General features: G+C 42.4%; 1 protein-coding gene across 1 annotated transcript; it reads right to left on the bottom strand.

Annotated features, from left to right (window-relative positions):
- Window positions 1–1,478: 1,478 nt before the first annotated feature.
- cldn19 (claudin 19) lies at window positions 1,479–15,607 on the bottom strand. Its single transcript, XM_079157153.1, has 5 exons — window positions 14,874–15,607; window positions 9,417–9,581; window positions 8,984–9,068; window positions 6,704–6,850; window positions 1,479–2,434 (listed from the first exon to the last, which is right to left on the bottom strand). The coding sequence occupies exons 1-5, from the start codon at window positions 15,094–15,096 to the stop codon at window positions 2,386–2,388; spliced, it is 669 nt and encodes a 222-aa protein (XP_079013279.1). The 5' UTR covers window positions 15,097–15,607; the 3' UTR covers window positions 1,479–2,385.
- Between the last annotated feature and the right edge of the window lie 1,112 nt (window positions 15,608–16,719).

The raw sequence follows: 16,719 nt of genomic DNA, 5'->3' as shown, positions 1-16,719 counted from the left end.
AAACATACATAAACTGCCATGTGCAAATAATGTAGAAAACAAGAATTTTAAAACACTGGAAAAGGACATAAATGTGTTCTGGAGTTTTGCTGTATGGTCAAACATTGACACTGTTGTCGGGCGACTGGGTCAACAAAGACTAACTTTGGAAGATTTGTTTGATTTGGCTTACCGCTACTCAGACTGCTAAAGCCTCATATTAGCTTCGGCTGAACATTGGAATGCATTTTTGCCCAGAATGAAAGTTGTGTATTTTGTCTCCCATCTCTTACCTTGGAATATCTTTGGGCAAGTATTTCTTCATAGACAGTATAGACAGGTGGAATGATTGCAACAAGCAACTCTTACAATGTACATTTGGCCATGTGTAGATTGCATTAAATGGTAACTTTAATACAATATTTTTCAACGTATATCCCAATGTTTTTACATTTAAGTGACTAATAGGGACAAAGAACTGTGAAATTGGTCCAGTATTGAGGGACAACGCTGAAGACGGCAGCTAAACGTGCTGCAATATAACTGCTCAGGGCAACTCCTCACCGTCAATGTACCTCCACTAAAAGTGCTTGTGATCAATATGAAAAAGGCTCAGATTGATATTTTAAGTGTCTGGCAACATTATGAAAGAACCCTTCAAACATGTTTCTCAACCTTTCGCTTTCTGTTTGTAACTGTGACATGTGACTTGCTGGAAGACAATGGTAGAAACGTGAGTGAGAGTTGGAGACATTAGTGGCGGTGTTGTCAGAGTTTGTAAGCGTAGCTTAGTGTTATGGAAAGAAAAAAGTAATGTTACGGCTGAAAAATATAGAGGATATCCACAATGTGGATGCGCCTCGAGTTCACAGAACGAGACTTCTCCGAACAATAACAAACTGACCGGATCAAGCTAAAGATAAAGAAAAAGGTTTTGATTATTTGTAGGGTTCTTTCCATAACGTAGTCAGACACTTTATAATAACAATCTGAGCCTGTCAGTGGCAAAAACAAGCACTGTTAGTGGACGGGTAAAGAGTTGTACCGAGAGATTGCTGCCCGTTTAGCGGCTGCCTTCTGCAGAGTTCTCCCTCAATACTGGACCAATTTAAATTTCCTTAGTGGTAAGACACAGAAACATGGGAAGAAGTTTGAAAAATACCCAAGTAACCCTTTATATGGGTCTGTAGAAGCTAATCCTTCATTCCAAGCTCGTGATTTAATAAAAGTTTTGCGGCTGAAACTCAAAACAGAAAGAAAAATCAAGCCTTGTTACCAACTGTAGCAGTGGTGAGTTCACCTTTGAGAATGTGCAACAGTCCAGTGGAGCAGAAGTGGAATTCCACGTCTGCAATTATTGAACAACGGGGTGCAAAAGAAATATTTGAGCTGGAAAAAACGAGGGACGAGCGGGGGAAGGGTTGGGCTGAAAGTCAGTCGAGGGTGAAAAGTACATGACTCATGACTCAAATCTCTTGGTTTTTTTCATCTCTGTTTGCTTTATTCTAAAAGAAACAGACAGGGGTATACCGTAAATGAGATGATACACAACATTGAGGGGGGTAAATATTAGAGAAATGAATGGCGTGGTAAATAAATGCAGGCTTGAACGCTCAGCCAACGGGCGTTCCTTAGTACAGAAGACAACACACAGTACAGTACATCCTTTAGAGTCCCTAATGCAACGACTCTGTCATGGCATTCACACAAAATCATATTGGCACTTAACGAAACAAAATGAACGCACTGGGTATATCCTCAATCCAGGCTACAGGGAAACAGGCACACAGCTTTAATACAAACAGTGGCACACAAGGCACTATGCTTCAGATCTATCGTACGTATGTCTTTGTTGTTTCATAAGTGGTACTGCAGAGTAGCTTCACATTCATTTCCAGAAGTCCGACAATAGATTTTCTTTTTTTAAAAGGCACACATAACTGCTGGCAGGGGGAACTATGGACACGCACGTCCTTCAAGATGGGACGGGAGACTATGAAGAATCCATGAAGTCAGAAACAAACGTGTGCTCAAACATGTGTTATAAGGCACTGTAGTAAAACATTATATATGTAGTAAAAAATAAAAAATAAAAAGGAATAGGGTAGGTGGTATATACACCCGGGCATTTTAACATGTTATAGAAAACATACCCTGAATGACTGTCTCTCCCAGAGTCAGCAAAACAGACAAGACCAGGATATCTAAAAAAATTCTAAAAACTCCCAAAAATATCTTTTTTTTTTCTTTTACAACAAAGACTCTAATTTATGTTGCTGCAATATGCTTGCTGTTGATAAATTCTTTCTTTAACGGTGTCTGTGCGTCTGTTTTGAAGTCCTCAGGGAGAGGGTTTTGTCTGTAGACAGAATCTAAACCATGGTAAGGCCAGAAGACTCTCCCAAACTACAAGTACTGCTCCCTTTTCTCTGGTGGGGTACTTTTAACATTTGGTCTGCAATTCAAAAGGGAAAAAGAACACATTTCAGTCAAGGTACAGTCACAGCGCACAAAAGTAAACCCAAAAGACACATATTACAAAAAACACCCAGAGGTCATAGGATATAAGATAAATCATAATAAATCAGCGCAAAACAAAAACCACAAAAACGGTTTCAACTCATTGTTAACGTTTGGCCAACAGTGAGACAAAGGAGGGCGTGGGAGGTGTAGTAGAGGGTTCACACGGAAACGGAGGAGGCCACCTCATTTCTTAAATAGAAGGTCTTAATCATCGTCCTTTAGGAGTCCATATTTACAGAAAAGGCTCAGAAGGTAGGGGACAAAAATGGGAGAAGACAATGCATCTTGGTTCCCACTAAGGTGCAGATGTAGAAATGAAGAAAGGGGAGTATTCTACTGCAAGAGGTCCAAATTTAGGGTCAAAGAGAAAAACGGGGGAGGAGGGGAAAAAGGGGTGGGAGACAGACGTTGGACAGTCGGGACAGTCCTCGATAAAAGGGCGGGGGGCTGATCAGTCGGGGAAACTAGTTTCACTCAACAACTCTGCCCTGAATTAGAGGAGAGAAGAAGACAGTGAGAGGAGAACAGGAGGAACAGGAGGGGAAAGAAGAGACACATCAAGACTGCTCAGATTCTCACAGCAGCTATGAAGTGTTAGAAAGAAAGCAGAGGCGCTTCATGATTATACAGATGTTAGCAAAAGAAAAGGGGATGGGAAGTCAATGAGAAGGAGCATGGGAGGTGATGCTACATGTCAGTTTACGGAGATTACATATTTTAAATAAATATTAGGCTTATAATGATGGACTGGCTGATGCAGGGGTCACTCTTGCTGAGGGTTAGATGAGAAGATTAATACCACTCTATATCTTTATGGTAAATATGAAGCTAGAGCCACCAGAGCAAACTAGCTAGCTTGGCTAGGTTAGCTTAGTTTAGCAAAAGCAGGGGAGAGAGCAACTAGCTTGGCTGTGTCCAAAAGTAACAAAATTTACCGGCCAGCGCTATAATATATAATAAATAATATAATGTCTCATTTGTTATGGTTTTTGTTGTTGTTGTTGTTGTTGTCTTCAGACAGAGCCAGGCTAGCTGTTCCTGCTGTTTCCATTCTGAATGATATGCTAAGCTAACCGTCCCCCTGCTTTTAGCTTAATATCTAACAGACAGATAAGAGAGTGGCATCGATTTTCTCATCTAACTTCCGGCAAAAAAACAAACAAATAAGCATACTTCCTGAAATTTCAAATCATTACTTTCAATGTATATTTTCATGTCTTTGGACATAGCATTACAGGTAGTTTTTTTTTAATCAGACTTGTTGAGCAATCCCTATTCAAAGTAACGCCTGACATCCTCTATTATTTAAAGGGCACAAGGAATTTTCTATAGGCCCACCACCCCCCACCCCAATCTGTCAGAGCACTCCACAGAGCACTCCATAAACAAGTGTCTTCTAAGAAGAGAGGCCGTATGACCGGGAAACGGGGGAACTGGGAGCGTTTCTAAGAAAAGTTAATGGCTTTATTATCTGGAACAGTGATGGACCGTCTCTTTTAGAAACACAAGCGAAGGCACATTGATGTGGGAGCATCAAGCGGGGAACTCAAGAGCCAATTTAGGCCGACTGTTGAGTTTTACAGCCTCTACTGTGGAGGCACATTTTTTAAAACGTTGCAGACATCTATTGTAATGTCAGTGGTTTGCAATAACACATGTAGATCTACTGCAGTGAAGTTAAACATGACATTTATACTATTCATAAGTCTGTTTTAAACATGCTAGCTTATAGCCTATTGTAAAGTAATGAAACTGTGGTGTCTTATCGCTTATGATCCCTAGTGAGATTAATACCTGTGTGGGAAGTACATGAATTAATTTATATCTTAGACATTGGTTTGGTTATACAAGAGAATATGAGATGAAGGTGTGTGTGATTCTGGAATGATGGTGTTAGTAGATGGAGCATGGTGATGAGAGCCTCCGCTTTCTCTTAGTGTAGAGTCAAACGGTGGAATGACCATTAACAGCATTCATTTCAGACAAACTAAGAAGACAACTTTTTTACTAACAATTCACCTCCACTAATGCATGCAGTTCAGGTTGTGTCTTCATGCACAGCCCTCATCAAGTGGTTGTTGTGTAAAATGGGACTACGTAAGAACTAGCTTCTTTTAAAGTGAGGAAGCTCGTCAGCGGTTGAAAAATGGCTGCCCGAGCCCTTAATTACATGGGACGCTGAACACAGCTGCTTCTTTTTTGTCACTGTGGTTAGTTTATTCACATGTAGGTTTCTCTTTATCAAGCCATAGCTACTGAGATCATATCCTCTTGAGTAGTTATGGAGTTCTGGAGTAGTTTAACAACCGGGGGGAGTTTACAGTCAACAATTAAAAACTTCTTTAACCTGTTCTCAATCCCAACTCTTCAAATACCAATGTTCGGACAGTGCCCCTGGACATCTGATACTGACGCATCGAGACACCCTTTAGCATCTGTGAGACACTCGGCACTAGGCTTTCAACTTCGACGAAGCTGAGGGAGTATTGAGCGCAAGAAAGTCCGCGTTGGGAGAGTCGGAGGGGAGGTTTAATGGGTCAAACAAAACAGGACTTTCCCCCAGGGGGCCGCTGTTTGTGTTGTGAAAACCAAGTCAACTTGACTTATTTTATCAGGGTTTTGCCACGTAACTTAGGAACCAACGCCTGTTACGTGACAACCACAGTTTTTTTAGTAACAAACATATTTATGTTAATCAGGGGGCAACCCCCGATTCGGAAAAGTGATGCCAATGAGGAAGTGCCTTAAGGGTTCTCTCTACTGACCATGAGGGTGCCACTCCCCTGGTTGCAAAAAGGTTGTATAGAAGTCTATGAGAAAATGACTCTACTTCTCTGTTGATTTATTACCTCAGTAAACATTTTAAACATGAGTTTATGGTCTCAATCTCTAGTTTCAAATCTTCTCCAATACAGCATGATGTTCATTATAGTCCATTTAGAGTCAAATAGACCATAAAGCAGGGGATGCTTTAGGGCGGGGCTAGCTTGTGATTAACAGGTCACTACTAGAGCCGTATACTACGTCTCCGCGCCACTCCTCCACAGTCCAATTGTGGTGAAGTTTGCTCACTGGTTGCAAAAAAAAAAAAAATGTCGAAGGCCAAAATCCAAGATGACGATGGCCAAAATATACAGTCTATGTACTTAACCCAAACCAAGATATTTTCCTGAGCCTTTCCAAGTAGTTATGTTGCGTAAGTAAACCTACGTTGGAAGTTTATTTTGAAAAGAGACTGTATGCATGTAACAAGCGGAAAACCGTACGTTTTCTGTGAACATGGGAGTTTATTTTGAAAACCTCCAAAACGTATGATAGAGGGGAACCTATAGAGCGTCCTAGTTTGAAGCGTAGGGCTACTGCTGAGCGTCAGTATTTGACGAGTTGGGACTGAGAACATGTTGACTTGGTGGATATTTTAAAGGGCGAATCCAGACTTTTTTTAACTCAGTGAGGAGGGGCTTAGACCTCTGTATGTCTAAACTTCTGGTCCCCATAACTGGAGAGTTGCACCACAGTACAACAGCAGCTCTGCTTATAGTTTGAGCAGGAGAAGCTTTAGTACAGTGAATTTGTGGGCTGTACCTTTACACAACATAACTGCACCAGTGGAGTGTGAATACACAAAGCAACATGGAGACAAAGCACAGATGCAGCTCCAACCAGGAAGCATAGGACATGCTAATAAAGTTCACTTTTGCAGTATTTCTAGCTCCATGTCCATTGTCTCTGGGTATCTGCTGTGACATACTTTACATTATGCCTTTAGATGTTTTGATTAGTTTCCCTTTCATTTTTATTTTAAAGTGGGTGACTCATAGTGTTGTGATTTTGGGGGTCAGATTAAAGCTGTTGCACTAATTTCAAGTAGATTTAACAAATGACATTGAGGCATTTGAGAGGTTTCCATTCACAAATGCAAGCTTTGTATCATCATATAAGTAAGCTGGATGATTGCTCGCAAATGATTTATTAAAGTTTGTAGTTTCTTTAGCCACCAAAATACATCCTACCGGTGGATGATGTGCTTGTGTGTGTACCTGTGTCTACAGAGTGTAAGTACTACATGATTGCATGTGTGTTTGATAGTCTTTTTGTTTTGTTTTATAATTTGAGGAAAAGGGGAGGGGGGGGGGGTGCCAAGTGTGTCCGATGCTCTCTGTTTGGGTGGCTGCTGGAAGGGGGTGGGGTTTACACGTACTCCCTGGCTGTGGAAGGCTGTGATTGGCGGTAATACTGCTGCCCTCGCATTTCCTCTTTAGAGCAGGAGCAGCACAGCAAGGAGCCGCCCAGGACCGTCAGACTGGCCGCCGCCCAGCCCACGAACAGGGCCGAGCCGAACTCATACCTGTGCAAGTTAGAGAGAGAGAGAGGACAGGTGTACAGGATGGCTGCAAGTGTACAAGGTTTTACTGTTTTTACTTATTTCTGGGATGTTACTATGATTAGCTCCGACTCAAACAAGACTCGATGAAAGTGCTTTTACCCAAGAAATATCAAAAGAACATCAAGCAGAAATAATAATCAAAATATTCTTGTATATTAATTATTAGTTTTACTTATAAATGCACTTTTCTGATTCTCAAAATGCACATGATTACTATAGTGAGAGTATAATACTGCCCCAACCGCCTCGGTATTTCCACATTTGCAGTAGGTCATACCTCTAAGGGTATCCCCAAAATTCTTTGTTTATCGACTATAATTAGGAACTATAAGCAGCTAAAGCTAGCCATGTTTATCAACTATAATTAGGAACTATAAGCAGCTAAAGCTAGCCATGTTTATCAACTATAATTAGGAACTATAAGCAGCTAAAGCTAGTCATGTTTATCAACTATAATTAGGAACTATAAGCAGCTAAAGCTAGCCATGTTTATCAACTATAATTAGGAACTATAAGCAGCTAAAGCTAGCCATGTTTATCAACTATAATTAGGAACTATAAGCAGCTAAAGCTAGCCATGTTTATCAACTATAATTAGGAACTATAAGCAGCTAAAGCTAGCCATGTTTATCAACTATAATTAGGAACTATAAGCAGCTAAAGTTTGTTTATCAACCTTAATTAGTAAGTGAGTTTTATTTTGTGCAGCTTTCATTTATTTGTTTCATTTTAACTGCATCGAGAGTCTTGCAAAATTTCACTGTAGCCTACCTTTGTATAATGACAATAAAGATCATTATGTTATATTTTAGTAGCTAAGCTAACCGTGCTTATGTTTCAGGAAATGTTAGCAGTCAAAGCTAGCCACATTTATCAGCCATAATTAAGCAATGCTAACAGCTAAAGCTAATCATATTTATAAGTCACAATTAGAAAGTGTTAGCAGAAAAAATAATAGCCTTAATAGCCTCTACATTTCGACTGCAGGAATAGGCTGTAGCTCCCGCCCCTAAAAAGATCCTGGTCCTAATGTAATACTTTTTGAATGGTCCTGTAACTCTCAGGACTGAACATCGATGACTGTTGAACACAAGCCTCACAACTGCTGTAACGATACAGCTGCAGCAGGGAGCAGGAGATTTGTGCATTCTGAAACCCAGTTTGAGTGAATATTAAAGAAGACCTTTTTTCATAGGTTACCTGCACCACGGAGGATCTTTTACTGCTGTTCATGCAAGAGTTTGTGCTTAACTAAGAGGCAATTTTCCATTATTATTAGAAAGAAAAAAAAAATGTATTGTGAGATTTGTTTTTTCCACGTAAATATTTCTGTGTCATGTGGTTGTGATCTGTTTCCCAGGCTTCTTACTGATCTGAGCTGATATCAGGGGACTCAGTACCGCCACACAGCGTCGATTTAGACTGGATACAATTGTCACTATTAGCTTGTCAATTCTAGGACAAGGGATGGATTTTAATGGGATTTAATTTAATGTAAAAACAACTGTTGCATAGCCAGCTTCAGACAAAATATGAGGCTACTTCAATGCTGTTACTGGATGTAAACACTCAACAGATCTGCATTACTTTGGAGGCAGACGTCTTCCCTTTCTGTCAGCGTCTCTAACCTCTGCACAGCCTCTCCTCAGCAGCGATTCAAACCGACATCACTCACTTTGTCCCGTTAGATGGGAAATGACTCTAATGAAGTGGAACGTGTTAATCTGTTTTTGGTTATTTAGAACGACAGTTTTCAATAAAGTGGTTTCTTTTTGTTCCTGGGATTATTTTATATGAGATGAATTCAATGTTGTGTTTACATGATGGTATCCAGTATTCCATAGACTTAAACGGAGGTTAGATTGTGTCGCAAAAACCACCAAATAGATAGTTTGATGGTTTATTTAAAGATTACATCAATAAACTGGTGACATTTGCCTCAAAATACACATATGCGCAAGAATGCAAAAAATGAATCATTTACAAGGTTGCAATGCTTTCTGAGAGCATTTTAGGGGCCACGACACAAGGACAACTAGAAGTATTTAATCTTGCATTTATGAAGTTGAGTTTGTCAGCAGTTCCTTCACATACCTGGCGTTGGGCGGTGTGTTTGGGTTGAAGAACAGATAGGACACCTGAGTGGCATACCAGGACACGGACACCAGTGTACATAGACCTGTGGAGGGACAACAGATAAATAAGCCATGCAAGCATTCACTAAAGCTACAACAACTCACAAATGAACTGTGGGGAAACCTCATTTGGTTAATTCCCCCCCCCCTCCCCTCCCCTGGGCTGGCGGTTTATGTCTGTGGTCAGCTACTAATGCCTCTAAAATGTTCCTGTTTACAGCAGGGACTCGTAATTACAGAGAAGACCCCCCCCCCCAGTGAGAGATTCAGGCTAAAAAAACACCACAGCACTTTTGCTAAATGCGCTGGTTGTGGGAGATGCTGCTGTATATCTATCTCATTATTGGTTGCAAATCAAGCAGAGCATTAACAGAACACAGCAGAAGTCCCACCCGCGAGCAGGAAGAGAGCTCCTCCGGTCACGGCGATGCGGGTCTTGGTGACCGGGTTGTTGTCCCCCACCTTGGTGCACTTCATGCCCACCACGCTGACGATGATGCCGATGAAGCCCAGCAGCACGGACACCACCATGAGGGCTCGACATGTCTGGATGTGGACTGGATAAAGAAGAGGGATGAGGGGGGAGGCAGAGGGGGGCACAGGGTGGCGATACAATTAGAAGATATGGAAGAAAGGGAGGGGAGAGGGGAGAAAGTGCTGGGGGAAAATATCTCTTTAGTCCATCGCTTGAAATAAAGTGCACATTTCTGGACATTAAAAGTGACGATTATGAGGGAATGAAGCTGCACACGCAACGTGGGGTTGATGGGAGACCACATGCTTCTCTGGCCACAAGCTCATCCACCACTGTCCTGTTTTCCAGCAGGGTCATTCCTGCCTTGTTCGTTTCCAGAGGTCACTTTCTCGGCCAAGCTCTGGGACCTTCTTTTTCTTTTTCAACAATCCTGTAAATCTTCCCCGGATAATTCCACTGTGGTTTTGCCTTCTCAAAAATCCGATGCGCCGCCCACAGAGGCCTCAGCACACACATAACTCAGTGGGAGGAACATATGTACACATTATTTACACACACACACACACACACACATATGTGCAAATGCACGATATCTGCACACTCACACACAATATCTGTAGGTGGAAGAGACACAGATGAAACACACAACTCTCTCTCTCTCTCTTTCACTCTCACACACACACACACACACACACACACACACACACAGAGGAGCTGTAGGAGGGCCTGCTTTACATGTTTCACACAGTGGGATTAGTGTGGCTTTGTCACAAAGCAAGATTGTTTTCACGGGGCTGTCGCCAGGGCGATCAGACTTTGCTGAGGCAACGCGAAGCACTTAATGATACTGTCAAAATACGGGTGGAGTGTTGTCTCATTTGCAACAAGCGAGGGGATTGTTGATGCCCCAACGGCGGAAGTAAACACGCAAAGTCTCGTATATCCCGATTCTGATAGCCGACAAAGCTGACAAATAATTAAAAGGAAACACAACAGAGCCTTTCGTACGGGTTTAACAGCCAAGGTCTTTGGCATTACCTCCAAATAACAATGACTTGAAGTGTAAGCCAGTGTTTATACATCGCAGGAGAAAGGTACGTTTCAAATCACACCAAAGCCACAAACACAACGTCACTGAATAGACTTAAACAGATAAAGAAAACAATACAATAGTTTGAGGAAGAAAAAATATGTCCACACATTTTTTTCCAGAGCTTTCAACTCCATTTCATGTTCTTCAAAGCTTTGTTGAAAAGCTAACTATTGTTTCCAAAGTTAAGAACAAACTTTCCCTTTCAATTAGAATTAAAATCAATAGAATAGCTTGAGAAAAATATTGCATTTACCCTGAGCTTTCAATCACACTTCACTGTGTTTGACACAAATGAAGCCTCACATTTAGTAAGTGACCCTTGAGTTAAGATTTTATATTTCAGACAACTATTTCAAAGGCCAAGAATTATTGTCACACTCAAACACAATAGTTTGAATTAAAAGAAAACTTAACTCAAGGTCCATTTACTGACTTTTTTCAGAGCTTTCAACAGCATCTCACAGTCTTCAAAGTTCTAGAAAACCATTGTTTGCAACAGTATAATTAGAATAGAATAGAGGAGAATAAAATAGCATTGAGTAGTCTGAACATACTTCAGCTTTTCATGCTCGTCAACGCTTTTGAGGGGAAAAAGCTAGCAATCAGACCTGTTTGTGAAATGATTATTTCCAATGTCAAGAATAGAAACTCATGCTGAATTAGAATATAACAGAAATGTGACTTTATGTGTGAGAAAAACTTCAACTTCAACTTCAAAAAGAGCTCTAGGGCAACAGCCTGAGCAGGGACCTGAAGTCCTCGTTTGTCATTGTGACAGAAATACACACACCATCATTCATGGTGCAGCATTGAAGTAGCATTTCAGAAGCTGATCTGAAGGGACTTATGATTGGGGGGGGGTGGAACAATCTTTGAAGTCTGATTTATGGCTCTAGAGCTCCTTTTGATGGACTCTCTGGATAGTCTTCAACAGAGAGAGGTTTGATTTTGTGTTCTTTCATCCACTCTTGAGCATTCTTCTTTTTATTACTGAGGGCGTGCGGGGGTTCAGGCCGGTGCTCTGACCGGTTTCAGTTGGTGACGAACCAGAGGGACGTTCGGGGGCCTTTGGGGTAAAGGAAAGGCTAAAAGCAGGGAGGGAGGGACGCTGGCTCACCCACTAGGCCATCTCTCTCTCCCTCTCTCTCCAACGTCCAACGTTGGCAGTGCCAGCCACAAGCTTTCAATGAGTATGTGTATGTGTAGGCACTGTAAGCTCCCATTGTGAGGTCACTTGTGACTCTGTTGTAAGTAATATCAGTTTGCCCACTCACTACACAACTATGAGACTTCCACTCATATCTGACAACCGAAGTCCAATTCTACCTCAAGCGCATATATGATTAGATGTTTATTCCTGATTGTATTACCGCACTTTGTTTTCTGTTCACAGACAGAAGAATGTGTTACGGTAGGTATATACACATACATGGATGAATCCTTTATGTGTATGCTGGCAAGTCGTACTGCTGTTGCTACAAGGTCAACAAAATGCACCACATAGTTTAACTTTGTAATCTGTGAACATGTATTATATTTGTTCATTTAAAAAGGCCTTTCTGGGGACAAGCATTGGAAATGATCATTAGCTATAAATGCTGTGATACGTTGAATTGGATAATTCTTGTGCAATTGTCTATGTTGTATTTGTCCGCATCAAATAAAGATGAAATGATTTAAATAAGAGTGGAATAGACGGCTGTTTATCGTCCACTCTGTGGCCACAGACACGTCACTCTCGCTCTTCTGGACTTGAAGACATCAACTTCACACAATATATGTGTCATTTGTTGACCTGTTGAACCCTAACCCATCACAAGTACCTTGCCATGAAAGAATGAATGTGTCCTACGAACAAGTATAATGTGTGTATCACAGCCTGGTGTATCTTCTTCCTCTGTAACATAGAGCTCCATTGTTTTCCAAGAAACTATTACTTTTTTTGCCAAAACTATCAAAAACACATCAGTGAGCCACACTGTTGCACTGGGTGACATTTTGCTTCATTACAATGAACCCTCACACTGTAGTGTGTTTCTGAATCAGTCCCACAAACGCTCAAATGCTCGCTAGAGCACCAAATGTGTATTAATCCGCGTCTGGAAATAGTTAATTTCCTTCTGTTTGAGAAAGATTTGCTAAAAACTACAGTGCCCAGCTGTTTTAGGGAAATTGCTGGGCCTTTTTTAAATATTGGTGAATTTCTTTTATTTCTTTATATTGTTTTGATTCAAGTCTTCTGTTGGAACCAATGCGCTTGGACCCACAGACAGCGTAGGAAAGTCAGAGAGTATTGGGAGGCGGACAAACACATTGTTGTTTTTGGTCTTTTTGTAGGATTTGTTGACCATAATAAACATGCACACCCGCCTTGCCTACCATGAATAAATGACAATTCACGGGAAGTTGAGCTGACTTGGCTCTTGGGCAGATGATCCAAAACTTCTAAAGTTTGAGATAACAGTGACAGTATTACCAAATGAATCTCATCAGCAAGCACAATTACATTTTTACATGAATCTACGTTACGAAACTGGAGACAAAGTTGACCTACAACAAACCTACAATATACAATATTTTTTCACCCTAACACTAAAGCCAATATGTGGGTTTCCGGTTCTGAAGAGCTGTCCTTTCAGCACCACCACCATCCTCCGCACTCTTCTGAAAATAAAAAAAATCAACCCGAAACATCGTCTCCTGTTCTGAGCAAAACAAAACTCTGCAAACCCGCAGAGCAGATCCAACACTTTCTTCTGCCGCGGCTGCTTGGCCGCATCAGTGGAGCGCAGCCACAGTCTGGTGAACAATTACACCCTCCATCACATGCTGCCCCCGCTGAGAAAAGTAGCCAGGGAGGAGAGTTCCTTCAGAGCTCAAACCAGCGCTAGTGTTGGATCAAACCAAACGCCCCCTCGGCACACATGATTGAATGCTGATCTGCTCCATTTCATAATCTGTCTGAGGAAGCACCTGGATGACCCTGTGATCGATCGAGACTCGCTCGGTCACGACTTGTCTGTGCTGCGTTCACCCAGAGGTACACACAGTATGTTTCATCCCCTTTTAGAAGCATTTCTTCAGTGTTTTGTCTTCAGTCTGAATCTGCACTCACTGGGTGTGTTAGTGGACAGACGGAACAATGTGCGCGTGTGGGGAAGACGGAGCGCATTGTGGGAATATCTCTGGTGTTTTGGCTCAACAACTGGCCTTTTCTTCTCCAAACAACCCCTATTCATCGGTGGAGGACAATACGTCGTTCTTATCGCCGCGATGAGCCAAAGGAGATGGGGGATCGGGACGTCACACAACACAACGCCACAGAGTGGTTTTCTTTTTTGTCCGACGGCTCACAAAAATGTTTGCAAAGTGCCTCATTTTGTGGCAAGCGTGCCACAGCGGGGAAGCGTAAGCACAAAGAAAAAAAGAAACAATTGCTTTATGAAAATGACTTGTGACCCAAGCCCCCCCCCCACTGTAGTCATTCATTAGAATCTCTAATAGGATGATTTAAGCAGACAGTAGATGGATGGGTTCCTGTAATCTGCGTGCCATTAATTATGAGTCTCTAAATCCTACTCACAGATTGGAGATGACAGGAGGCTCATATTCTGAGCTAATTTATGTCTGAACCCCACATTCCTGACCCCCCTCCCTCCCTCCCACTCCCACTCACTCACAAATAACGCTTTGGAGTTTTTAATTGAACTTGATGATGACTTCGCGAGATTTACAGCTTCTGAATTGTTAGTGTCCCGGTCCAGGCGGCGAGGGTTCAGGGACCTTTTTTTTCCTTCTGTTTTTCTGCTGCTGATTAATAGCTGCAACAGCTGTTGTGATATCAGTAATACAACACCTGGATTCTGTTTTTTTTCAGTTTTTATCCTCCACAAACTGAGGGGGTTCTCACTAGATCTTTATATTTTGTCATCCTGGCTGATGGAAAGAAAGTCACACAGAGCCGCCTTATTGAAATGTGATTTGTTAAAGAAAGCGATGTGAGAATGCAATGTGACGTACGATTAAAAGACACTGTTCTTGGTGATGCCTTGCGAGCAGACAATTGAATTTTAACTGTGCTTTTCCATCATCTAGCGAAAGTCACTCCTCAGTGCCCCATCAATACACAAAGATTATATGTATGATGATACTCAAAAACAATATGAGCCTCAGGAGGAAGCTTTACCAAAAACCGTCTTGAAGATGGGAGATCAGAGTATCAGCCGGTGAAAGTTAGTCAGGTTTTTTTTAGGTCGAGCCACAATCAAACATGGTACTTACTGTCCAGCGAGAGCATGGAGTCAAAGATCTTGCACTGCACCTGTCCTGTGCTCTGCGAGGCGCAGCTCATCCACAGACCCTCGTACAGACCCACGGCGGTGATGATGGCGTCGCCGGCATACGACGACTGCTTCCACTGGGGCAAGGCGGTGGTGGAGATGATGCCGATCCAGCCGCCCAATGCCAGGAAGTAACCCAACAACTGCAGACCTGAGTTGGCCATCCTTTTTCTTTTTTAAATCTCTCTTTTAGCTATGTCCCTCTAACTTCTGTCTGTACCTCCCTGTTTTCTGCTCACGTCAGCTTTTTGTTCCGGGGGTGACCCTGGCGTGTCGCCCTTTCTTTGAGCAGTCCCACACACCTGTTGCGATCCTGTCACTCGTTTCACTTTTCTCTATCTGGTCACTCTGAGCATCTACGTTCTGCCTCTCGGCTTTAACTCTCATCTGTGGAACTCCCCCTCTTTCTCCTCGTCTCTTAACTCTTTTCTATTTTTTTTTTTAGCTCTTGAGCTCTCCACGTCAGTTGGGACTTATTAGTCAAAATCCTTGATGTCTCTGGGGCTCGGTCAGAGTGGAAGAAAGCCTTTTCTGGTGGTCAGCAGTTCAGTTCATCAAGCATCGTCGCTGGGCTGCCTCACTCTCTGCATGGCTTCTCTCTCTCTCTCTCTCTCTCTCTCTCTCTCTCTCTCTCTCTCTCTCTCTCTCTCTTACTCTGTGCTGCTTGCTTACTTTCCCCCCACTACAATCTTTCCATCTGCTCCTGGCTCAAGTGGCTCAACGAGGGGTAGCAGGAGAAAAAACAGGAAAAAGGAGAAAAAAAACGTGAAGACAAAAAGTCCTTAACAGGCTGACCACAGAGGGATGGGGTAGAGGGCTCGTCTGTGATTGGGCTCCTCTGTGCTGTAGGAACGCCCACTGGGAGGGAAGAGGGATGGGCTGGTCGGGAAAACAAACACTGTTCAAACGTAGAGGGAAAGAAAAAGATGGGAAAAACAGCAAGTCACAATGACCAGTTAATTAATGGCATTTTGTTGCACAATTTGCTCAAATCCGATTGACTTTCTATCTGTATCGTTATCATTTAATCAGAAACTTTGACGTCATGCTGTTCCTGGTCTCGGATGCGTTGATCCTTTAAAGGTTTTGCCGCCCCCGCTGGAGGTGTGGACGAGGTGGTGGTAAAAGTGCAACAAACACACGTAAATCAGCATCCAAACAATGCCTGGCTGAAAAGGACATGTCACAGCCAGACAGGCTCTCTGGGAATTATGGGCCTCCCAGGCAAGCCCCCCCCCCCCCCCCCCCCCCCCACACACACACACACACACCTCACCATGGTGACCGCGACAAATGAAGAGAGAGAAAGAGTGTGAGAGCTCACCCGATTGTACATCCTTACGAGCTGCAAATGCAGACACACTCCAGTGTTTGGTGTGTCTCTTGGAGAGCTTTCCCACAGTTTGCGCCCCTATCAGCTTCAACTCAACTCATTACATTACCTTCAATTCCCTTCAGACTAACCACATCATTCTATTCTGCCAATTAGACTGTCCACACACTCGGTCCCGGAGACATGGCCGTTTTCTCACATCTGCAAGAGACATGTCTCACTCCCATCCTGCACGCACACACACACACACATACACACAGCCTGTCTACACAACATGTTCTTGTCTATACTCTCAAGGTTGGTCTCAACAGACTTTGGATGTAAAAAAAAAGTATTGCTCACCGAAGAATAAACCGAAATATAAAGCAGGACAAAAAGGATGTTGTTGGTATTCTAACTGTTTTTTTCACTTTAGGTTTTTCTCACTTGATGCCATGTGTTAGCCGTTTGCTCT

This window comes from Pholis gunnellus (assembly GCF_910591455.1).
Source record: "Pholis gunnellus genome assembly, chromosome: 3".
NCBI classification, from domain to species: Eukaryota; Metazoa; Chordata; class Actinopteri; order Perciformes; family Pholidae; genus Pholis; species Pholis gunnellus.
The sequence above is the reverse complement of the archived record's forward strand: the minus strand, read 5'-3'. Positions and strand labels throughout refer to the sequence as shown.